The 25987-nt window shown below is 44.5% G+C and overlaps 1 protein-coding gene across 4 annotated transcripts in view; it reads right to left on the reverse strand.

The window, feature by feature from the left end:
• The window catches only part of pfas (phosphoribosylformylglycinamidine synthase), an 81129-nt gene that overhangs the window by 32068 nt on the left and 23074 nt on the right, over positions 1–25987 (reverse strand). For all 4 annotated transcript variants that reach the window (XM_043694628.1, XM_043694627.1, XM_043694629.1 and 1 more), the window contains 7 exons: positions 23273–23346; positions 22975–23131; positions 18329–18390; positions 16622–16783; positions 15727–15837; positions 8396–8527; positions 1464–1694 (listed from right to left, as the gene is read on the reverse strand). In XM_043694628.1, the coding sequence (XP_043550563.1) occupies positions 1464–1694; positions 8396–8527; positions 15727–15837; positions 16622–16783; positions 18329–18390; positions 22975–23131; positions 23273–23346 (929 nt within the window). The remainder of the gene's footprint in view (positions 1–1463; positions 1695–8395; positions 8528–15726; positions 15838–16621; positions 16784–18328; positions 18391–22974; positions 23132–23272; positions 23347–25987) is intronic.

The raw sequence follows: 25987 nt of genomic DNA on the forward strand, positions 1-25987 counted from the left end.
GAGTTCCAAACACACTCAACCCTCAGAAGAAATTCTTCTTTATCTCAAATTTAAATTGGCACCCCTTTATTCTAAGACTATGCCCGTCTGGTACTCTACTCTCCTGTAAGAGGAAACGTCCTCTCAACATTTACCTTTTCAACACCATTAAGGATCCTATATGTTGCAAAGGGATCACCTCTCATCCTTCTAAATCATAATGAGTAGAGTCCCAAATTATTTAACCTTTGCTCATAAGACAATCCCTCCATATCAGGGATATCTAAATGCACCTTCTCTTAACTTCCTCCAATGAAATGATATATTTCTTCAAATAAGAGGGCTAAAACTATTCTCAGTACTCCAGATATGGCCTCAGGAGCACTTTGCACAATTGTGCAAAGACTTCTCTACTCTTATTTCAAAGGGCTTGGAGTCTAAGGGCCAACGTTCCATAAACCTTTCTGAATATTGCCTCTGTGTTAACTTTGTGTTCCATGCACAAGTACCATCCAAGTCCTGGATATACAAGTTTGTTCATTGAGCTGGAAGGTTCATTGTCAGACATTATGTCACCATACTCGTAACATCATCAGTGAGCCTCCGGTGACGCGCTGGTGTTATGTCTTGCTTTCAACTTGTGTGTTTGGGTTTCCCTGTGTTGGAGATGTCATTTCCTATTCTTTTTCTCAGAGGGTGATAGAGGAGGTCAAAATCAGTGTATTTGCTGATAGAGTTACAGTTAGAATGCCATGCTTCTCGTGCTTGTCTGTTTGGCTTGTCTGAGGATGGATGTGTTGTCCCAGTCAAAGTGGCGTCCTTCCTCATCTTTATGTAAGGATACCAGTGATAACGAGTCATGTCTTTTTGTGACTAGTTTGTTAGTGGATACTATCACTAGTATCCTTACATACAGATGAGGAAGGACACCACTTTGACTGGGACAAGCCAAACAAAGAAACGCAAAAGAATTCCTTGAAGCATGGCATTCCAACCAGAACTCTATCGACAAACACAGATTTCGACCCCATCTACCATCCTCTGAGAAAAAGAACAGGAAATGGCATCACTAATACAGGAAATGACATCAACCACCCAAGGAAACCTGAACACAAATAGAAAGCGGGGCATACACCAGTGCTTCACCAGAGGCTCACTGACTATGTTACCTAGTATGGTGACAAAACGTCTGAAAACGAAATTTGCAAGTCAGCGAGCAAACTTACATCCAGAACCTCAACCTGAGCTACAAATCTTCTCAAAATTCACTCACTCCGCCCCACCAAATCCCTGTACATTACTGCTTTCTGCAGTATCTGTCAGATTAAAAAATATTTGATTCTTTTATTCTCCTTTCAAAATGAACATTATATCACATTAAACTCAATTTGCTCACTTTCATATCAAAATCTCTGAACTGTTCATATCCCTCTTGTAATCTGCCTTTCCACCCATGTTTACAGCCAGTGGGGTTAAACACTCACGCTCAGTTCAGTAACACGTGCAAACATCAGATTGGTCAGAGCTTCTCCAATAGCCATCCGAGCTCCTGCAGCAGGATCAATCAGGCCTTTGATGGGCTGCTCTCCGATTGCAGTCGCCGCTCCCACGGTGTCAAAGTAGGACAGGGTGACAACAGCAACATCAGCTAAAGGAGTGTGGAGAGGACCCACACACTGCTGCTGGGCAACCAGGCCAGTCACAGAGCGGTCAACCTGCGGATCAAAACCGTGAGTCAGTGATCAACATTAGCATCAACACTGCCACCTTAAACTCCATCCTAACAAAGACCACTTCAGCTCAAGCCAGGAATATGATGAAATAATCTCATTTGCTGCAATGCTTCAACTGATATGACCTACTGCGGTATCATGCTGGAAATCTGACCCCCAACTCCAGGGGTGATCGTTGTAGATTTCATAAAAGATTGCAAAATTTTCCAACTGACCTGCCTTTTAGACCCATGTTCTCAGTAAGCATGGGCCAGGTTTCTGGAGTTAGAGAGTACAGGACAGTAGATAACAGGAACAGGTCCTTTGGCCTACCATGCTCGCATCTTCCATGATGCCACCCTAAACTAATCCAATCTGCCTGCACGGGATCCTTATCCCCCTGTCGCCCGACTGTGTCTGCCTGAATGCTTCTTAAGCATTTAGATTAGATTAGATTACTTAGTGTGGAAACAGGCCCTTCGGCCCAACAAGTCCACACCGACACACCCGTGGCCATACATTTACCCCTTACCTAACACTACGGGCAATTTAGCATGACCAATTCACCTGACCTGCACATCTTTGGACTGTGGGAGGAAACCGGAGCACCCGGAGGAAACCCATGCAGACACGGGGAGAATGTGCAAACTCCACACAGTCAGTCGCCTGAGGCGGGAATTGAACCCGGGTCTCTGGCGCTGAGAGGCAGCAGTGCTAACCACTGTGCCACCGTGCCGCCCACATTTCTAACATGTCTGCTTCTATCATCGCTTCTGGAATCACATTCCCAGTACCTACCACCCGCTGTGCAAAAAAAATCTTGCTACTCATGCCTTCTTTAAATTTCCCTTCTCACCTTAAATCTATGCCCTTAGTATTTGAAATCTTCACCCTGGGGAAAAAAAATTCCATGCCCACTCCATCCACATCTCAATTTTATGTGTTCCTTTCACAACTATCCCTGTTGCGCTTCTTTAACAAAGGAATAACATTGGCTATTCTCCAGTATTAAGACCTTGCCTGTGGTGAAAGAAGATACAAACATTTCTGTCAAGGCTCTAGTAGCTTTTTCCCTTGCCTCTCCCTTCAGTATCCTGGGAGAGATCCTAACAGGCCCTTGGGATTTATCTAGTGTAATGATTTTCATTATACCCAACACTACCATCTTAAGTTCGATATACCCTAGAATGTCAACATGCTCCACCCAATCTTACTATTATCCATTTCTTTCTCTTTGGTGAATTCCAATGTGAAGTACTCATTCAGTACTCATTCCTCTGGCTCCTCACGTAAATCACTTCTTTTGTCAAGTGGATATACCATTTTTCTAGCCATCCGCCAATATAGTTACACAGCACGGAAACAGGCCCTTTGGTCTAATCACTCCACACCAACCATGATCCCAAACTATTCTAGTCCCATATCCCTCCAAACCTTTGTTACTCATTTACTTATCCAAATGTCTTTAATTTTGTAACTGCACCCGCATCCACCACTTCCTCTAGAAGTTCATTCCACATATGACCCACTGTTTAAAAAGACCCGCCCTCATGTCCTTTTTAAAATCTTTCTCCTCTCAACTTAAAAAATATGGCCTCTAGTTGTTAAATTTCCCCCAACACAGGGAAAAGATACCTGCCATTCATTGTATTTTACAAGGTGATTAGGGGTTTAGATAGGGTCGACAGTGAGAATCTTTTTTCACGTATGGAGTCAGCTATTACAAGGGGGCATAGATTTAAATTAAGGGGGGATAGGTATAGGACAGATGTTAGGGGTAGGTTCTTTACTCATCAAGTCGTGAGTTCATGGAATGCCCTGCCAGTAGCAGTGGTGGACTCGCCCTCATTATGGGCATTTAAGCGGGCATTGGATAGGCATATGGAGGATAGTGGGCTAGTATAGGTTAGGTGGGCTTGGATCGGTGCAACATCGAGGGCCGAAGGGCCTGTACTGCTCTGTATTCTTCTATGTTCTATGTTCTATGTATCTGCACCCTTCATAATTTTACAAACCTTGAGAAGGTCCTCATTCTCCTGCGCTCGAGTGAAAACAGTCCCAACCTATCCAGTCTTTCCCTATTACTTTCCAGCATAAGATCTTTTATTCAATGCCTCGTCAAATAAAGTATCCTATGTGCCTTCTTAACTACTCTATTCACATGTTCTGTTTCGATCATGGACCTATGCACACGCATACCAAGGTGCTGGTAATCCATTACTACCGAGGTTTTGACCGTTCATCATGTACTCCCTTGTATGACAAGTCCTATTAAAATGCATTACTTCACATTTTCAAGAAATTGAAAATTTTCTCTGCAACTGTTCTGGCCTGTCTATTTCTTCCTGTCATCAAAAATTTTCCTCCTTGCTTTTTATCAGACCGATTTTTATGTCATGTCCGAATTAACCGAAAAACCTGGATGTAACTTTGCTTGCTGAGCTGGAAGGTTCCTTTTCAGACGTTTTGGCACCGAGAAGCCTTTTACATTCACATATAGATCATTAATACATATTACAAAAAGTGGCTCAGCACTGCATCAACCACACACTATTCGACACAGGCTTTCAGCCTGTGTTTGACATGGATGATGATGTGATAGTGTAGGGGGACAAGCTGAGAATAGTTCACAGGTCGGCGCAACATCGAGGGCCGAAGGGCCTGTTCTGCGCTGTACTGTTCTTTGTTCTAAACAAAACCTCTGCCCTTTTGCCTCCTGCCACTTAAGTCAAATTAACATTGAATTTACAAAACTGCCTTTGATCCCAAGGGGTCTTCGGTTCTTGATTAGTCTTTCATGCAATACACTGTCAAAGGTCGTAATGACGTTCATCAGTTGCATGACCCTCAGCCACACATCCAGTCACCACCTCAAAACACTAAACAAATTTGAATATGTGATCTCTCCCTGATAAATCCATGTTGAGCATCCTTGATTAATTCTCATCTCTTCAAGATGAAATAAGTTCTGTCTCAGAATTTTCTTTGGAAGTTTCCCAACCATTGATGTTAGACTTACTGGTCGATTGTTCTTTGGTTTTATCACTTCCATCATTTTGCTCTTCATATAATGAAAAAGCCTCAGGATTTTCCTTTACTCTACTTGGCAAGGAAATTTCATGGCCCCTTTTAGTGCTCCTAATTCCTTGTTTAAATTCTTTCCATCTTCTTTTATATTATGGAGTCATAGAGATGTACAGCATGGAAACAGACTCTTCGGTCCAACCCGTCCATGCCGACCAGATATGCCAACCCAATCTCGTCCCACCTGGCAGCACACGGCCCATATCCCTCCGAACCCTTCCTATTCATATGCCCGTCCAAATGCCTTTTAAATGTTGCAATTATAACAGCCTCCCCCATTTCATCTGGCAGCTTATTCCATATACTTACCACCCTCTGTGTGAAAAAGTTGCCCCTAAGGTATCTTTTTATATCTTTCCCCTCTCACCCTAAACCTATGCCCTCTAGTTCTAGACTCCCCGACACCAGAGAAAAGACTTTGTCTACTTACCCTATCCATGCCCCTCAATTTTGTAAACCTCTATAAGGTCACCCCTCAGTCTCCAACGCTCCAGGGAAAACAGTCCCAGCCTGTTCAGCTTCTCCGTATATCTCAAATCCTCCAACCCTGGCAACATCCTTGTAAATCTTTTCTGAACCCTGAGGGGCTAGTCCGATTTCAGTTCCCTAAACCTCTCACATGCTTCCTTTAATTTTTGACACAAGTTTCAACATTACTTGTCATCCAGGGCTCCTGTATCTTGCTATTGTTATCTTTTACCCTCACAGGAACATGCTGGCCCTAAATTCTGATCGACTGATGTTTAAAACACTTGCATGCCAGGTGCTTAAACAGATAGCCTTAATCTAATTCCTCCAATTCCTGCATAATGCTGATGTCATTAGCCTCCCCTGCAAATTAGCACTTTCACACAAAACCTTATCCATACCCATCTTAAAACTGCAAAATTATGATCACTGTTCCCAAAATGGTCCTCCAAAGAAACTTCAATCAACTAGCCAGGATCATTGTCTGGTTATACCCAGTTCTCTCATTGGACTATCTACATATTGTTTCAAGAAACCCCCTTGGACACCTTTTCAATTCCACTTCACTGAGGGAGTCCCAGTAAACACTGGGGAAGTTAGAATCACTTAGTATATATTAATGATGTGGATGAGGGAACCGGGGGCATTCTAGCGAAGTTTGCCGATGATACGAAGTTAGGTGGACAGGCAGGTAGTACTGAGGAAGTGGGGAGGATACAGAAGGATCCAGACAGGTTGGGAGAGTGATCCAGGAAACGGCTGATGGAATTTAACGTGAGCAAGTGCGAGGTCTTGCACTTTGGCAAAAAGAATAAAAGCATAGACTACTTTCTAAATGGTGAGAAAATTAATAAAGCCAAAGCACAAAGGAATCTGGGAGTGCTAGTCGAGGATTCTCTAAAGGTAAACATGCAGGTTGAGTCCGTGATTAAGAAAGCGAATGCAATGTTGTCTCTTATCGCAAGAGGGTTGGAATGTAAAAGCAGAGATGTACTACTAAGACTTTATAAAGCTCTGGTTAGGCCCCATTTGGAGTACTGTGTCCAGTTTTGGTCCCCACACCTCAGGAAGGACATACTGGCACTGGAACGTGTCCAGCGGAGATTCACACGGATGATCCCTGGAATGACAGGTCTAACATATGAGGAACGGCTGAGGATACTGAGATTGTATTCGTTGGAGTTTAGAAGATTAAGGGGAGACTTAATAGAGACGTACAAAATAATACATGGCTTGGAAAAGGTGAATGCTAGGAAATTGTTTCAGTTAAACGAGGAGACTAGGACCCGTGGACACAGCCTTAGAATTAGAGGGGGTCATTTCAGAACAGAAATGCAGAGACATTTCTCCAGCCAGTGAGAGGTGGGCCTGTGGAATTCATTGCCACGGAGTGCAGTGGAAGCCGGGACGCTAAATGTCTTCAAGGCCGAGATTGATAGATTCTTGTTGTCTAGAGGAATTAAGGGCTACGTGGAGAACGCCGGTAAGTGGAGCTGAAATGCGCATCTGCCATGATTGAATGGCGGAGTGGACTCGATGGGCCGAATGGCCTTACTTCCACTCCTATGTCTTATGGTCTAAACAAAGTTACTACTTACAGTAAATTGATTCTAGCTATTGACATGAACTGTTGACATATGACTCTACCAGTTAAAACTCCAACACCAGACATATTCCGCTTACAGACACATCCTTGCAGGAGGTACAGACCAATTGTTTCACAAATTCTAAGGCCGCTGACCTATTGGTTAAAAATAACAGCACACAGAAATCGGTGAGGATAAACAAACTGACTTTCTTCAGGTATTAGGTGTTTGTCACTACAGTAAAAAGGACACCACCTTCCCTTCTCAGCATTTATCTCAGCCACATCTCAAGCTGTTCAGCCAATGGGTAGTCAATCATGTTGTTGACTTACAGAAGGCCAGTCACCATTCCACTGACCACTCAGCCACTTGTAGCTAGCCAAATCTTATTCTGTAAACACCCCTCGTGTGCGTTTGGCTGCAACTAAACTTCTCCCACCGTTTGAACAAACAGCAGTTTAAACATCACCTTATGGCAAGCTTGCTTTTTAAAAAAAAAAGTACAGGAATTCCTTTCACAGTCCTTTTCCCAAATTCAGTCCATATTAAAGACTGCATAAAAATCAAGAGATTCAAACATTACGCAATAAGTTTGAACAAGCTATGGGCGGCACGGTGGCACAGTGATTAGCACTGCTGCCTCACAGCGCCAAGAGACCCGGGTTCAATTCCCGCCTCAGGCGACTGACTGTGTGGAGTTTGCACGTTCTCCCCGTGTCTGCGTGGGTTTCCTCCGGGTGCTCCGGTTTCCTCCCACAGTCCAAAGATGTGCAGGGCCAGGTGAATTGGCCATGCTAAATTGCCCGTAGTGTTAGGTAAGGGGTACATGTAGGGGTATGGGTGGGTTGCGCTTCAGCGGGGCGGTGTGGGCCGAAGGGCCTGTTTCCACACTAAGTAATCTAATCTAATCTAAAGCTAGGACAAAGCAGCCATTGAACTGGCACCTCATCCATGACATTCCATCGTCAACACACTGTGGCAGCAATGCACCCCATCTGCAAGTAGTACAGCAGCAATTCATCAATGCCCGTATGACAGCACATTCCAATTCCACAACCTATACCTCCTGAACCATAATAGCAGCTGATGCATGGAAATACCACTAACTGAAAGTTCCTGCTCAACTTGAAACCCTGTTGCCAAACCATCACCGTCACTGGGTCAAAATTCTAGAATTCTATCCCAAAATGCATTGGTTGTACAAGAACTGCACAGGTTCAAGACAGCAGCTCAACATCTTCTCCAGCACCATATCAGATGGACAATAAATACCAGCCTATGTAGCAACCCCCACATTCTGGGACTGAATAAAACAAAGCACTCTCCAAACCTGAAACCTCCTTCCCTTCTCCAGTACCAAACCAGAAATGGCAACCAACTCAAACTCTGCCCAGCTAAATCTGAATCCATCTCCTTCTGAGCCACAATAAATCTCCTTGTCAAACATAAAATAAATTATGCAGTAGACCCTGCACACCTCCAACCTGGAACAAGCCCACCCTATCCCCAATGGCACCTGCATATTCCATCTCAGACCCTCCTGATTTTTTGGTCACTCCACCTTACCTTATTAGTCAGATATCTCTTGCTTGCCACAGACGGCAGTCGTAGTACACGGCTCAGAGCATCCCTCACCGTAAGGTTGTCAGGAAGGATCAGAGGTTTAAGGTCAGGCTTTGCCCGATTCAGTATGAACTCCTGCACAAAGACAGACATGCAGAGTGAAGGGAGACGCAAGAAAACACCAACATTTGATGTGACATATGCTTCATCAGTATGAGATCGAGGGTTGTGGAGTGGAGCAAAAAAAACAATACAACACAGTACAGGAACAGGTCCTTCTGCCCACCAAGACAGTGCCAATACACGATATCTTTTTAAACTAAAACCCTTTCGCCTCAACATAATCCATATTATATCCCTCTAAATGAAGTGGCACAGAATATCTATCAAGATGCCTCTTAAACATTGTTATTCTTAAACATTTTTACCACCTCCTTTTGCGTTTCATTCCAGACATTTACCACTCTCTACACAAAACTTGCCTCTCAACTCCTTTATACTTCCCTACCCCCCCACCTTTTACCTTAAACGTATGCCCCATGTGTACCCTGCAAAATGGACTCCTACTATCCATTCCCCTCAATTTTGTAAACCTCTATCAGGCGCCCTCAGTCTCTGACTTTCAAGTGAAAACAAACCAAGTTTGTCCAATTTCTCCTCCAAGCTAACAACTTCCAAAGCAGGCTGACACCTTTAAACCTTTCCTATACGAAACCTTCACATCCCTCTGGGATTGTGGATGGCCAAACTATACAGATGTAACATGACTTGCCAATTTTTAATACATTATGTCCCAACTGATAATGGCAAGAATGCCATTTACCTTTTCACTACGTCATCCACTTGTATTGCCTGCCACCTTCAGGAAACTGCAGACCTGTATGTCTAGATCCCTCTGTATGTTAATGCTTCAAAGGGTTCTGACATACACCATATATTCCTCTGCTGCATTAGACCTTCTGAAATGCATCACCTCATTTGTCTAGATTAAATCTTCCCAAATGTCAAGTAATGCTGCAGGTATACCTTGCAATTTGCTCAGTATTGCAGTTCTAAAGGGCAAGATATGGAAATTCCAGGTTGTGATGATAGAATGATTAGATTAGATTGATTACAGATTAGATTAGATTAGATTGATTACAGTGTGGAAACAGGCCCTTCGGCCCAACAAGTCCACACCGACCCGCCGAAGCGAAACCCACCCATACCCCTAATCTAACACTACGGGCAATTTAGTATGGCCAATTCACCTGACCCTGCACATCTTTGTGACTGTGGGAGGAAACCGGAGCACCCGGAGGAAACCCACGCAGACACGGGGAGAACGTGCAAACTCCACACAGTCAGTCGCCTGAGGCGGGAATTGAACCCGGGTCTCTGGCGCTGTGAGGCAGCAGTGCTAACCACTGTGCCACCGTGCCGCCCACGGTGATCTCTTCCTTCAATTCTTGGATGAAAATATGGCACATCCATCAGCAAAGCTACACTCTCGACAGGAATAGATTTATAAAATAAATGTCTGCAAGAAGAGTTTTTAGCTGCAGCTCCTCTCAGACCACACAGATCGGTTGGAGCAGCAGTCGGAAGCACAGAGGAGCATACAGGAAACTTCAGGGAGGTAGTGACAGCACAGGTTCAGTCTGTAAATGGGCGATCAATTGGAGAGGCAGACAGGTACAGTTGTTCTGCAGCAGAGATGGAGGGGGTGAAGGAGGACGAGGAGGAGAACAGCCTCTCAAGGGAAAATAGCAGCAGCAGCCAGGTCTTTCGCACCACAATTGCCACTTTGCCTTACAGCAGAGCCAAAAGATTGATTAATTAAACTGCATTTATTTCAATGGAAAAGTCCCAGCAGATTGAATTCAGGGCATGGATGGGACGGGGAGACTATAATTATTACATGGCTGAGGAAGGTGTAGGACTGGCAGCTCCATGTTCCAAGGGATACAGATGTGATAGGAAGGATAGAATTGGAGGCAGTCTACCTGGGGGAATGGCAATTTTGGTTAGGGAAAGCATCATGGCAGTACTTAGAGAGGATATGTCTGAGGGATTCTTAAATGAAGCTATATGGGTGGAATTGAGAAATAAGAAGGGGGTGCTCACTATATACAATAGTGCCCCATAAATAGTCAGCAGCAAACTGAGCAGTAAATAAATAGGAAAATTGCTGACAGCTAAAAGAATAATAGGGTTGTAATTGTAGGGGATTTTAACTCTCCAAACATAGCTTGGGACTGCCATAGTGTTAAGGGAAAGGTTATGGACAAGGCCTGGCCCACAGGCCAAAGTTCTAAATTGGGGTAAGGCCAGTTTTGATTGGGGCAAGGCCAGAGGAACTTTGAAAGGTTGACTGGGGGAGGCTGTTCGCAGGTAAAGGGACATCTGGCAAGTGGGAGGATTTCAAAAGTAAGATAACATGAGTTCAGGGAGAGCGTCCAACCTTCAGTCCAACCAGTCCATGGTGACCATAATCCCAAACTAAACTAGTCCCATCTGACTGCTCCTGGCCCATATCCCTCCAAACCTTTCCTATTCATGTACTTACCCAAATGTCTTTTAAATGATGTGATTGTACTCTCACCCTCCGTTTCCTCAGGAAGTTCATTTCACACGCACAACACCCATTATATAAAAAAAAGCATGAGGCAAAATTTTTAACAACTCTCTCCTCTGACCTTCAAAATGTGCCCTAATCCTGGGGGGAAATTCAACAACCGTTAACACTCATTATTTTAGATACTTCCATTAGGTCACCTCACAATCTCTTACACTCCAGTGGAAAGAAGTCCCAGTCTCTCCAGCCTTTCCTTATAACTCAAACCTTCCATACCCAGGAACATCCTGGTAAATCGCTTCTGAATCCTCTCCAGCTTAATAATATCCTTCATGTAAGTGGACAACCAGAACTGGTCTCAAAAATGTCCAGTACAATCTTAACATGATTTCCCAATCTTATTTTCAAAAGGACTGAGCAATGAAGGCAAGTCTGCCAAACTGTTCTTGTAAATGTGAAGGGCCAGGTCGGCAGGAATAGGAAACAATGCATGACTGGAGAAATTGAGGCTCTGCTCAAGAAAAATAAGGAATCGTATGTCAGGTATAGACAGCTGGAATGAAATGAACCCCGTGAGCGTCGGGGGTGGAAGAGAACACTTGAGGGGAAAATCAGGAAGTCAAAAAGGGGACATGAGATAGCCTTGCAGATAAGGTTAAGGGAAATCCAAGGAGATTCGACAAGTTTATTAAGGGCGAAAGAATAACGAAAGAGAGAATAGGACCCCTTAACAATTGACAAGGCCATTTTTTGGGGAACCATAGGAGTTGGGCGATATACAAAAAATTACCGTGGAGAAAGACATAAAAGCTAGGGAACTCTGAGAAATAAGCAGCAATGTCTCAGAGTCCACAGAAAAGGAGGCGCGGGAGCTATTAAAATGCATTAAGGTAGATAAATCTTTCAAACTTGATCAAATGTAGTCCAGGACATCGTGGGAAGCTCAAGAAGAAATTGCAAGACCCCTAAGGGATATTTTTGAATCATTGGTAGTCATGGGTAAGGTGCTGGAAGACCGGAGGGTGGCTAATGTTGTGCCTTTACGCAAGAAAGGCTGCAATGAAGAGTCAAGGAACTACAGACCGATGAGCCTGACGTCAGTGGTGGGTAAGTTGTTGTAGGAGATACTGAGAGAGAAATCTACATGCGTTTCGAAAGAAAGGGACTGATTAGGGATAGTCAGCATGGCTGTGCACATAGGAAATCAGGTTTGTGAGAGGCGATTAAGTTTTTTTGTGAGGTGACTATGAAGATAGATGGAGGCAGAGCGGTAGATGTTGTCCACATGAATTTTATCAGGCCTTTGATAAGGTTCCACATAGTAGACTGGTTAGTAGAGAGCGCTAGCCAATTGGATACAAAAATAGCTTGACGATAGGAGACAGAGGGTGGTGACAGGGTTGACCTTCAGATTGTAGGCCTGTGACCAGCGGTGTGCCACAAGGATCGCAGCTGGGTCCATAGTTGCTCATCATTTACATAAAACGATTTGAATTAAAACACAAGAGGAATGATTAGTAAGTTTACAGATGATACCAAAATTGGTGGTATAGTGGACGAAGAAGAAAGTTGTCGTAAGTATCTTGATCAACTGGGCCAAGGAAAGACAGACTGAGTTTAATTTAGATAATAGCAAGATGTTGCAGATCTACTTGGGAGGTTTCAAACTAGAGTGACAGGGGGCTGGGAATCAGAGCAGCAGGTCAGCAAGTGCAGAGATTGAGGGGAAGGGAGATGCCAACATCAGTAAATCAAAATGAAAGGATAGGCAGAGACAGGTAAATGACACCATGGTACTAATGGGCTGAAGTGTGTTTATTTCAGTGCAAGGAGTATTATCGGAAAGGCAGATGAGCTTCGAGCCTGGGTCAGTACATGGGACTATGATGGTGTGGCCATGACAGAGACTTGGTTGAGGGAGGGACAGGACTGGTTGCTGAACGTTCCAGGGATTCATTGTTTTTAGACGAGACAGGGAGAAAGGTAAAAGAGGTGGAGGAGTTGCATTACTAATCAGGGAGAATGTTACACCTGCACACAGAGGACATGCTGGAAGGCCCATCCACTGAGGCAGTATGGCTACAGCTCAAAAATAAAGGCAGGTGCAAACATTCTGATAGGCTTATACTATAAGCCCCCCCCCAACAGCCACCAAAAGATTGTGGAGCAAATATGTAGGCAGGTAAAATATCATAGTGGGTGACTTCAACTTCTCCAAGATTGACTGTGACTCCCTTACAGGAAGAGACTTTGTTTAGTGCAACCAAGAGGTAGATAGTCCAGCTCGAGGAGGCGTTATACTGAACATTGTGTTGGCTCATGAGCCTGGCCAAGTGACTGACCTTTCAGTGGGACAGCATTTTGGAAACAGTGACCACAACTCAAGTTCTAAGATAGCTATGAAAAAGGATGTCAGGATCTTGTGGGAAGGTTCTCAACTGGGGGAAGGCAAATTACATCAGCATTAGGCAGGAGCTAGGAAGTTTGAATTGGGAGGAGCTGTTATCAGGCAATTCCATATTTGACATGTGGAAACTGATTAAAGACTTGCTGGTAAAATTCAAGTCTGGAATGTTCCAGTGAGAAGGAAGGACAAGGATGGCAAGGTAAGGGACTCTTGGAAATGAGGGAGGTTGTGAATTAAGTCAAAAGGAAAGAAGCAGCACAAAGTTTAGGAAACTAAAATCGGACAGGGCCTGTGAGGAACATTAGGCAAGAAAGGAACTAGGAGAGAAAGAAGGTGCCCAGAAATGCTCTTGACAAATAAAGAGAATTGCAAGTCGACAAGGAAGAGGCTGGAAGAGCAATTAGGGACTTTAAGATAAGCACAAAAATATGCATGGAATGGAGGGACATGGACCGAGGGCAGGCAGAAGGGTTTAGTTTGATTTGGCATCATGTTCGGCAAAACATCATGGGCCAAAGGGCCCTTTCCTGCGCTGTAGTGTTCCACGTCCATGTCGCACTTTGGTAAGACAAACCAGGGCAGAACTTACACAGTTAATGGTGGTACCCCAGGGAGTGCTATCGAATAGAGAGACCTAGGGGTGCAGGTTCCTTCAAAGTGGTGTCACAGGTAAACAGGGTGGTGAAGTCAGCATTTGGCACACTAGCCTTCATCGATCAGAGCATCGAATACAGGCGTTGGGACACCATGTTGTGACAAGACAAGACATTTCTGGAGTACTGTGTGCTTTTCTAGTTGCCCTGCTTTAGGAAAAATATTATTAAACTGGAAAGGGTGCAAATAAAATTGACAAAAACACAAAGACTGAAGATTTTGAGTGATAAGAACAGACTGGAAAGGCTGGGACTTTTCTTCCCTGGTGCGCAGGAGGCTGAGGGGCAGCTTTTTGCAGGTTTATAATATCACGAGGGCATAAATAAGGTGAATAGCCAAGATACTTTAGTGGATGAGTCCAAAACTAGAAGGCATAGGTTTAAGGTGAGAGAAGAAAGATTTAAAAGGGATCTGAGGGGCAATCTTTTCACACAGACGTTAGGTACACTGAGAGAATGAACTGCCAAATGAAGTGATAGAGGTGGGTATGTTGCAGCTGTACAGGACATTGGTTAGGCCACTGTTGGAACATTGCGTGCAATTCTGGCCTCTTTCCTATCAGAAAGATGTTGTAAAACTTGGAAGATTTGAGCTATAGGGACAGGCTGAACAGGCTGGGGCTGTGTTCCCTGGAACGTCGGAGGCTGAGGGGTGACCTTATAGAGGTTTACAAAATTATGAGGGGCATGGATAGGGTAAATAGGCAAAGTCTTTTCACTGGGGTTGGGGAGTCCAGAACTAGAGGATATAGGTTTAGGGTGAGGGGGGGGGGAAATATAAAAGAGTCCTAAGGGGCAACTTTTTGACACAGAGGGTGGTACGGATACGGAATGAACTGCCAGAGGAAGTGGTGGATGCTGGTACAATTGCAACATTTAAAAGGCATTTGGATGGTATGTGAATAGGAAGGGTTAGAGGGATATGGGCCGGGTGCTGGCAGGTGGGACTAGACTGGGTTGGGATATCTGGTTGGACCGAAGGGTCTGTTTCCGTGCTGTACATCTCTATGACTCTATGTGCCTCTAAGGGGAAGGTGTCTGTTCTGGTTCTCTTCAAGGGATGTAGTAAAGCTGGTGGTGGGGTGCCTGCTCCATGGAAAGCAGAGCAAATAGCTTTGAGTTTTGTTTAAAAACTTAAAACAAAAAAGCAGCATGGGTGGGTGGAGTCAGGCTCACACCCAGCCAGGGTTTTAGTCTTGCTTTCAGTTGTTGAAGTTAGGGTTTTTGGAGTTGAAGCTGTTAGATACAGCTTGCTTTCTGTTGATGCATAAAGCCTGGGTTCTCTCTCCGCTGCCAGATTCATCTTTCAGTTTTTCCTTTCTTCTGGACTGGAGGGGATAGCAAATGAGGATAAATCTCTTTGCACGTTCAAATGGTTTGCAGTCACCGAATGCCCACTACCAACGTCCTAGGGGTTACCACTAACCAGAAACTGACTAGACTAGCCTGAACAATACTGGGGTTACAAGCAGCATTTGGGATTGTGCAGAGGTTATCTTGCCACACAGACGATTTGAGAAATCGGGGATAATCTGGATCCACTCTCCCCAATCCCCATTCTGTGCACCCCTGGACACACACACAGCCCAGCTGCCAATTGTGAATGAATAATGAAAATTAGCATGTTTTGTAGCCTCTTCACTGGCTGGATCCTGACCTTAAAAACTGATGAAAGCTCACCCTTGCCTCCCTTACATCACAATCCCCTTTTCCTCACCTTCTGGGGCATTTTTCCTAGGACCCAGTCAAGCTTGAGATCCACAGGATGAGCTGCTCGTTGGTTCAGCTCTGCTTTCGCTGCTGTGTCCCGGTCATCGACCAGCACAATCTGTAAAACATAGTCTGTTCAATCAAACCTCTCAGCCTACAGTCCTGGCTTCTCCATATGAAGAACCCCACTTGATCAGCTAATTGCAGCCGAGTTCCCATTCCCAACAACAAATCACAGCCCATCCCTTCCGGAGCAGCCAATCAATGCCAACCACACTACTCCAGGACAGCCAATTGCTGTGTGTCCTTCCCTGTGAATTATTTCCCCTACAGACACCCCCATAATGAACCTCAAGGCTCACATTCCAATCCCGGTGTCCTGCTCCGATCCCCATCTCCCAGCCCTCCACACTAACCCTGCCTGCACTGATCCCAATGCCCACATCTTAATCCCCACACTCAGTCCTGCTCGCCACCATCTTCCACTGCACTACACTAACCCAAACTCGCACGGATTCCCAAACCCCCCACACGGAGCTCAGACCCCTGACTGATCCCCATTTCACAGCTCCCCAAAACAAATAGAAAGTCTGACTCCATCTGCCAATCCCAGCACCAGCCTCCCACCTTAGTGATTAGATTAGATGACTTACAGTGTGGAAACATGCCCTTCGGCCCAACAAGTCCACACCAATCCTCTGAACAGCAACCCACCCAGACCCATTCCTCTACGTTTACCCCTTCACCTAAAGCTACGGGCAATTTAGCATGGCCAATTCACCGAACCTGCACATTTATGGACTGTGGGAGGAAACTGGAGCACCCGGAGGAAACCCACGCAGACACGTGGAGAATGTGCAAACTCCACACAGACAGTTGCCTGATAAAGAGGTTTCACTCACCTTTCCATCTCCTGTTATTTTACCCACAAAATCGACTGGACATTTCTCACGATCACAGATGGCTTGGAGAAATGCTGAGTCTTTGGAGCGCATTAGAAGAGCATTTGATTCTTGATACTCAGCTCCCCACAGCTCAAGCACACTCAGGGTCGGATCACCAACCTTCAATGACAGCAAACGTAGTCAAGGGCAATATTCAAATCCTTGAGGCATCTCCCACCTTCAATGATGGGGAACATGGGTCATCATTGACCCTATGTTTGGAGGTTCAGTGCAAGGTAAGAATACTTAAATATATGTGCTGTATATGTTTTCTCACTAACAGGAATCTGACAAAATATCAGAGATGTGAAGGAAGTGAAGGCACTGGATTGTGCAAAAACCGAGGAGTGAGATTTAATGCAAAGACTGTCGCTCTGAAGGGTAAATCAGTCACTTCGACTGGATGGCTTGTATCTCAACTTGATGAAAATAGCAGGGGTGAAAATAGTGAGACAGCTTGCCATAATCACTATGTCCCCAAAACACAGGGATGTTAGATGATTGGAGAACAGCAACTGTAGTAGGCAAGTGCACAAGATGGGGAGAGAAGAGGTGGGCACGTGAGACAGGCAGAGAAAGGACACAGAGTGTTTAAATGAGAGTGGACCATAGGCCTAGTTTTGGTTATGGAGAAAATCCCCATGATAATTTCACGACAGAAGTCGGTTCAGGGATCAGAAGTTGCCCAACTGTAAAAGTATAATGACAGAATGCCTTCAGGTTCACTTTCAATTGGTTATGACAGAACTGCGTGTCTGTTAAAGGCACAGAATAATTACAAGTAGAAAGAGATTGTTGGTTGCTTTAAATGATTTTGCAATACAAGCTTCACTGAAAATGGTTAATCACGGCTGGTTTTAGTTTGTGTGCTACAGTAACATCTTAAAAATTGAAATCTTGTGTAGTTGGTTACTAGGATTTCAAGTATCTGAGTTATCAGTCGCAACAGGGACTGCAATACCATTAGCTGATAGTGGTGTCGAAAGATGATGAAACTCAGATTTCAGCATTTGCGTAAGAGCTACAGGGGTAATATGAAAAAGAAATGTTTTATTCAGTGAATGGCTATTACATTTTTATGCACAGAGCTGATGAGGGGAGATCTGCAATTTTACTTGAGGGAATAAACATGCAGGGGTAATCAGGGAAAATGAAATGGACTGTAGGACAGAGAGCCATGGTCATCCCTTTTCTGTGCTCATCATGACTTGCTTTTCACAAATGGGTCAGCAGTGAGATTAGATTGGATTAGATTAGATTAGGATTCCCTACAGTGTGGAAACAGGTCCTTCGGCCCAACAAGTCCACACCGAACCTCTGAAGAGTACCCACCCTGTCCCATTTCCCTCTGAAAGGTGCACCTAACACTACGGGCAATTTCTCATGGTCAATTTACCAGACGTGCACATCTTTGGACTGGGAGATGAAACTGGAGCACCCGGAGGAAATCCACGCAGACACAGGGAGAATGTGCAAACTCCACACAGACAGTCACCTGAGGCTGGAATTGAACCTGGGAACTTGGTGCTGAGAGACAGCAGTGCTAACCACTGAGTCATCGTGCTGCCCCTAAATCTGAACCCACAGTCATTCACATTCAGTATTGAGCTGCCTCCATTTAATTTCTTGCTGTGAACACTTCTACTGTATCAACAATGTGCCCACCTTGAATTTGCTGGTGTAAATCGTAGCCCCAGCTGGCTCACTCAGCTCCTTCAACACGTTACCTACACGGCAGAACAAAACCATCAGCTCTTGATACCAGCCAAATACAGATGGTAGTAATAGACTGCAGAAAACAAGAATCCCTAAACCACTCCCATTCATTCACACAATCCCAATGAACTAAATCCCTTCCCAGTCACTCTTACTGTACAAGATTCTAAAGAATTCAAACTCCTTCTCATTCACTCCCATTGTAACCAATCCCAATGAACCAAACCCCATCTCATTCACTCACACTGACAGAATCCCAAAGGATCTAAACCCCTTCTCATTCTCTCACTGTAGTTAGAGTCATAGAGTCAGAGAAGTACAGCATGGAAACAGACCCTTCGGTCCAACCCATCCATGCCGAACAGATATCCCAACCCAACCTCGTCCCACCTGCCAGCACCCGGCGCATATCCCTCCAAACCCTTCCTATTCATATACCCATCCCAATGCCTCTTACATGTTGCAATTATACCAGCCTCCACCACACCCTCTGGCAGCTCATTCCATCCTGTGTGGAAAAAGTTGCCCCTTCGGTCTCTTTTATATCTTTCCCCTCTCACCTTAAACCTATGCTCTCTAGTTCTGGAATCCCCAACCCCAGGGAAAACACTTTGCCTATTTACCCTATCCATGCCCCTCAATTTTGTAAACCTCTATAAGGTTTGCCTACGATGCTCCAGGGAAAACAGCTCCCAGCCTCAGTCTCACCCTATAGCTCAAATCCTCCAACCCTGGCAACATCCTTGTGAAACTTAAAAGGGTTCAGAAAAGACTAACAACATCTTTGCGACAGGATGGAGACCAGAATTGCACACAATATTCCAACAGTGGCCTAACCAATGGCCTGAAACGCCGCAACATGACCTCCCAACTCTGACCAATAAAGGAAAGCATATCAAACGCCTTCTTCATTATCCTATTTACCTGCGACTTTATTTTCAAGGAGCTATGAGCCTACACTCCAAGGTCTCTTTGTTCAGCAACACTCCCTAAGACCTTACCATTAAGCGTATAAGTCCTGCTAAGATTTGCTTTCCCAAAATGCAGCACCTCGCATCTATCTGAATTAAACTCCATCTGCCACTTCTCAGCCAATTAGCTCATCTGGTCAAGATCCTGTGTAATCTGAAGTAACCCTCTTCACTGTCCACTACACCACCAATTTTGGTGTCATCTGAAAACTTACTAACAGTACCTCTTATGCTCACATCTAAATCATTTATGCAAATGACCAAAAGTAGAGGAGCCAGCACTGGTCCTTGTGGCACTCCACTGGTCACAGGCCTCCAGTCTGAAAAACAACTCTCCACCACCACCCTCTGACTTCTACCTTTGAGCCAGTTCTGTATCCAAATGGCTAGTTCTCCCTGTATTCCGAGATCTTACCTTGCTAATCAGTCTTCCATGGGGAACCTTGTTGAATGCCTTATTGAAGTGCATATAGATAACATCAACCGCTCTGCCCTCATCAATCCTCTTTGTTACTTCCTCAAAAAACTCAGTTTGTGAAACATGATTTCACACGCAAAGCCATGTTGACTATCCCTGATCAGTCCTTGCCTTTCCAAATACATGTACATTCTGTCCCTCAGGATTCCCTCTAACAACTTGCCCACCACCAACGTCAGGCTCACTGGTCTATAGTTCCCTCGCTTGTCATTACCATCCTACTTAAACAGTGGCACCACGTTAGCCAACCTCCAGTCTTCAGGCACTTCACCTGTGACCATTGATCATACAAATATCACAGCAAGAGGCCCAGCAATCACTTCTCTAGCTTCCCACAGAGTTCTTGGGTACACCTGATCAGGTCCTGGGGATTTATCCACCTTTACGCGTTTCAAGACACCAGCACTTCGTCCTCTGTAATATGGACAGTTTGCAAGATGTCACCATCTATTTCCCTACAGTCGATATCTTCCACATCTTTTTCCACAGTAAATACTGATGCAAAATACTCGTTTAGTATCTCCCCCATTTTCTGCGATTCCACACAGAGGCCACCTTGCTGATCTTTGAGGGAGAAAGTGAGGACTGCAAATGCTGGAGATCAGAGCTTAAAAATGTGTTGCTGGAAATGCGCAGCAGGTCAGGCAGCCTCAAAGGAGCAGGAGAATCGACGTTTCAGGCATAAGCCCTTCTTCAGGAAGAAGGGCTTATGCCCGAAACGTCGATTCTCCTGATCTTTGAGGGGCCCTATTCTGTCCCTAGTTACCCTTTTGTCCTTAACGTATTTGTAAAAACCCTTTGGATTCTCCTTAATTCTATTTGCCAAAGCTATCTCATGACCCCTTTTTGCCCTCCTGATTTCCCTCTTAAATATACTCCTATTGTCTTTGTACTCTAAGGATTCACTCGACCTATCCTGTCTATACCTTACATATGCTTCCTTCTTTTTCTTAAACAAACCCTCAATTTTGTTTAGTCATCCAGCATTCCCTATATCTATTAGCCTTTCCTTTCACCCTAATAGGAATATACTTTCTCTGGATTCTCGTTATCTCACTGCTGAAGGCTTCCCATTTTCCAGCCGTCCCTTTACCTGTGAACATCTGCCCCCAATCAGCTTTCAAAAGTTCTTGCCCAATATCATCAAAATTGGCCTTTCTCCAATTTTGAACTTCAACTTTTACATCTGGTCTATCCCTTTCCATCACTATTTTAAATCTAATAGAATTACGTTCGCTGGCCCCACTGACACCTCAGTCACCTGCCCTGCCGTATTTCCCAAGAGTAGGTCAAGTTTTGCACTTCTCTAGTAGGTACATCCACATACCGAATCTGAAAATTTTCTTGTACACACTTAAATTCCTCTCCATCTAAACCTTTAACACTATGGCAGTCTCAGTCTATATTTGGAAAGTTAAAATCCCCTACCATAATCACCCTATTATTCTTACAGATAGCTGAGATCTCCATACAAGTTTGTTTCTCAATTTCCCACTGACTATTAGAGGGTCTATAATACAATCCCAATAAGGTGATCATCCCTTTCTTATTTCTCAGTTCCACCCAAATAACTTCCCTGGATGTATTTCCAGGTATAATTTCCCTCAGCACATCTGTAATGCTATCCCTTATCAAAAACGCCACTCCCACTTGTCTCTTGCCTCCCTTTCTATCCTTCCTGTAGCATTTCTATCCTGGAACATGGAGTTTCCAGTCCTGCCCATCCCTGAGCCATGTTTCTGTAATTGCTATGATATCCCAGTCCCACGTTCCTAACCATGCCCTAAGTTCATCTGCCTTCCCTGTTAGGCCCCTTGCATGGAAATAAATGCTGTTTAATTTATTAGTCCTACCTTGTCCCTGCCTGCCCTGACTGTTTGACTCGCTTCTGTTCTCAGCTGTACCTGTCTCAGATCGATCTCTTTCCTCACCTCTATCCTCCTATTCCTGCCCTCACTAGCTTGTAGCACCGGGAGTAATCCAGATATTACTACTCTCTCGGTCCTCCTTTTCAAATTGCTGCCTAACTCTCTAATCTCCCTTCAGACTCTCAACCATTTCCATTTCTATGTTGTTGGTTCCAATGTGGACAATGACCTCTTGCTGGCTCCTCTCCCCCGTGAGAACATTCTGCAACCTCTCTGAGGTGTCCTTGATCCTGGCACCAGGGAAGCAACACACCAGTCTGATTTTTAGCTGCTGGACACAGAAATGTCTGTCTATACCTCGGACTAGAGAATCCCCTGACACAATTAATCTCTTGGAACCCGACGTACCCCTTGTTGCATTACAGCCAGTCTCAATGTGGCTGCTCGTGCTATGTTCCCCCAGGAATCCATGCCCCCCTACATTTTCCAAAACAGCATACTTATTTGAAATGGGTATAGCCACAAAAGATTCCTGCACTAGCTGCCTACCTCTCTTACCTTTCCTGGAGTTAACCCATCTTTGTGGCTGTATCTGCGACTTTTCTCCCTTCCTATAACTGCCATCCACCACATACTGTTGTTGGTGCAAATTCCTCATTGCTTCTAACTGTCTCTCCAACAGATCCATTTGATTTGATAAGATTTGAAACCAACAGGATTTATGGCAGATATAATCCACTGTAATTATTAAACTCCCTTTAAACTCCCACATCTGACAAGACGCACATATCACTCTACTAAAGGCCATTTTTGCTTCTTCACAATCTACAGACCCAGAAAATAGTACCGTCTTATTCCTCTACAAGCACTGCCCCAGGTTAAATTAATAGTTATGACTTATATTTTAAGTTTAATCAAGAGACATATCTCCAAAAACAGAAGAACCCACTCTACTCACTACTGCAGACTTTCTGTTGGTCACACTTAAAACAATAATACTTATCTGCTTCTGTGCTGTGAACTTCACCCAACAGTTCCTCCCCTAAAACCTCTCTTCACCCACTCCAACCATGCAGAATATTCAAACTCCTTCCCATTCACTGACTATCTCCATGGACCTTAACGCCTTCCCATTCATTTCCTCTGTATACAATCACAAGTAGCTACAAATGCATTCCAATGTCACAAGCTCTTGTACCTATCATGAAGCCCTCCGCCCATCATATTCCATCAACAACATGCAGCCCCAGCCTCTTAGCTGAAGGTATCTCCACACACCATTGCCTCCTGCGCCCTGGTCATGAATACTACAGATGGGATTGTTGCCCTGGCTCTCTATGCAGGCTCGCAAAGCTCGGTTCATCTTCTGCTCCATCTCAGCATCCCCTCTTTGCACAGCTCCAAAATCCAGCTCTGCTGTGTTGTCGCCCTGCACCTGGGATAAGAGACGAAGAGGAGGAGAGTAACAATCACAGAAACAGGAGTAACCTCTCCATTCTTGAGGCTTCCACTCACTCACCACCCCACCCCAATGTCTCAGCTTTGCAGCTATTTGTCCCATCAAGCTGACCCTTACCTGGATTGAGGAGGCTGCCCCACCCCCTACTCCAATTCGATAGACTGGGCCTCCAATCTTCACCACCTCCATTTCTGAAACCAGAGACACAGGTCAGTGCAGAGATAGTCAAAATATACAAAAAACAAAACAGGGAGTGGTGATAATAGACGGATCAGAGCTATTTTGATGGCTTGCATTGACAAGACATGAGCCCATGCGTAGTTCCAAGGTACAGACTGAGGGGCCAGCCCCCAGGAAAGATAGAAACCAGGGCCAGACCATTCAGCCCTACAAATTTGTGCTGCCATTCAGTATGATCACAGCTGATTTTCTATCTCAAGGACTTGTACACTTAATGTTGCTGAACAAAGAGACTTTGGAGGAGACGTTCATAGTTCTTTGAAAATAGGGTCACAGGTAGATATGACAGTGAAGGTGTTTGGTACACTTGCAGTGCATTAATCAAATCCCATACAGGAGTTGGGAGGTCATGTTGCGACTGTACAGAACAACGGTTAAGTCACTTCTGGAATACTATGTTCAATTCTCATCTCCCTGCTATAGGAAAGATGATGTTGTGAAACTTGAAAAGGTTCTGAAAAGATTTAAGAATGTTGTCAGGGTTAGAGGATTTGAACTATAGGGAGAGGCTAAATAGGCTGGGGCTATTTCCCTGGAGCGTCAGAGGCTGAGGGATGACCTTATCAAGGTTTATAAAATCATGTGGGTCACAGACAGGGTAAACAGATAAGGTCTTTTCAACAGGGTTAGGGAGGCTAAAGTTAGAGGGCATAAGTTTAAGGAGAGAGGGAAAAGACTTAAGGGTCCTAAGTGGCAATGTTTTCACAGAGTGGGTGGTGCGTGTATGGAATGAGATGCCAGAGGAAGTGGAGGAGGCTAGTACATTTACAGCATTTAAGAGGCATCTAGAGGGGCACATGAATAGGAAAAGTTGAAAGTGATAGGGATCAAATGCTGGCAAATGGGACTAGATTAATCTAGGATATCTGGTCAGCATGGGTGAGTCAGCACGGATGACCCTGAAGGGTCTGTTTCAGTGCTGTACATCTCTCTGTCTCGGTGATCTCATATTCCCACTTTCTCCAACTCTTTGATGCCTTTAAAATCTTTAAAAACTTTCTTAACTTGGCCTTCACAGTAGTAGAGAATTCCACATATTGACAAAAATAAAAAGAAACAACTATGGATGCTGGAAATCTGAAGCCAAAACAGAAATAGCTGGAGGAATTCAACTACTCTGGCAGCATTGACGGAGGGGAAAAAGGTGATCCTTCTTCAGAAGTTATAATCTAAAAAAAATTGGTATTTGTCTTCATGATCTATTTATCTTCATCAATTGATGGGCAGCAAGGTGGCTCAGTGGTTAGCACTACTGCCTCACAGCGCCAGGAACCTGGTTCGATTCCAACCCTGGGCGACTGCCTCTGTGGAGTTTGCACATTGTCCCAGTGTCTGTGTGGGTTTCCCCTGGGTGCTCCAGTTTCCTCCAACAATCCAAATCTGGTTAGATGGATTGGCCATGCTAAATAGCCCACATTGTTCAGGGGTGTGTAGACTCAGTGCATTAGTCAGGGGAAATATAGAGTAATATGGGCAGGGGAACGGGTTTGGGTGGGATACTCTTCAGAGGGTCAGTGTGGACTTGTTGGGCTGAATGACCTGTTTCCACACTATAGGGATTCTATGAATGTATTTCCCCAAATTCACTATCTTTTGAATGAAAAATATTTCCTCATTGCGGCCCTAGTTGATCTAACCCCTATCCTATGATGGTATCCCCTCGTTATCTACTGCCAAACAAGGGAAAACAATCTCCCTAAATCTCATCTTTCCAGCTTAGTTTAAAATGTATCAAATTCTATCAGATCCTCTCTCACCCTTCTAAAACTCTGGTGAATGGAGGCTCAGTCAAACCAATCTCTCCTCATTACAGGGTCCTGCATTCCCTGGTATCAGCCGAGTGAATCTTCTCTGCAATCCGTATATGGCAAATATATTGCCCCTTAGGTAGAGAGACCAAAATTGCACATGATACTCCAGGTCTGGTTTCATCAAGGTCCTCTTCAATTGCAGTTAGACATCTCTATTTCAAAATTCAAATCCTCTTGCAACGGAGGCCAAATGCCACCTGCCTTCCAAACTGCTTCCTGTATATCCTGATGATCAAGAACGTCCTGATTTCTTCGGACATCCACACTTCCCTATAGGTTGCCATTTAAACAATACTTTTGTTTTACTTTATTTTTTATCAAGTGTAGAATTTCACATTTAGCTATGCTGTACTGCATCTGTGTATATTTGCCCACTCAATCAAATGGACTAAATCACTGTGAAGCCTCCTTGCATCCACTTATAACCCAGTCGGAGGACAGAACTGGTGTGGCGGTGGGGGGTGGGGACATTATTGTTGACCAGTGCATCAGGACCCTCAATGCAGATGTTACAGTACTCAAACCAGAGGTTAGTGCAGGGATTCTCTTATGTCTAAGAGACAGACTAACCTAGTACACCATAAAACAACTGGTTAGGAGTTTAAAAAGAGCCAAAAAAAAAAATCAAATAGCTGCAGAAGGTCTGACGACACCATCTCTGTTTGCAGCCCTTTCCAAAGAGGCATTTTATCAGGCGAGTTTTATTGCACAGCTGCATACACTGTGCCACTTAGTGGGAATATGATACAGGATCTGCGCTCAGGAGCGGTCTCAGTTCTTG

The sequence above is a fragment of the Chiloscyllium plagiosum genome, chromosome 8 (assembly GCF_004010195.1).
Source record: "Chiloscyllium plagiosum isolate BGI_BamShark_2017 chromosome 8, ASM401019v2, whole genome shotgun sequence".
Taxonomy (NCBI): Eukaryota; Metazoa; Chordata; class Chondrichthyes; order Orectolobiformes; family Hemiscylliidae; genus Chiloscyllium; species Chiloscyllium plagiosum.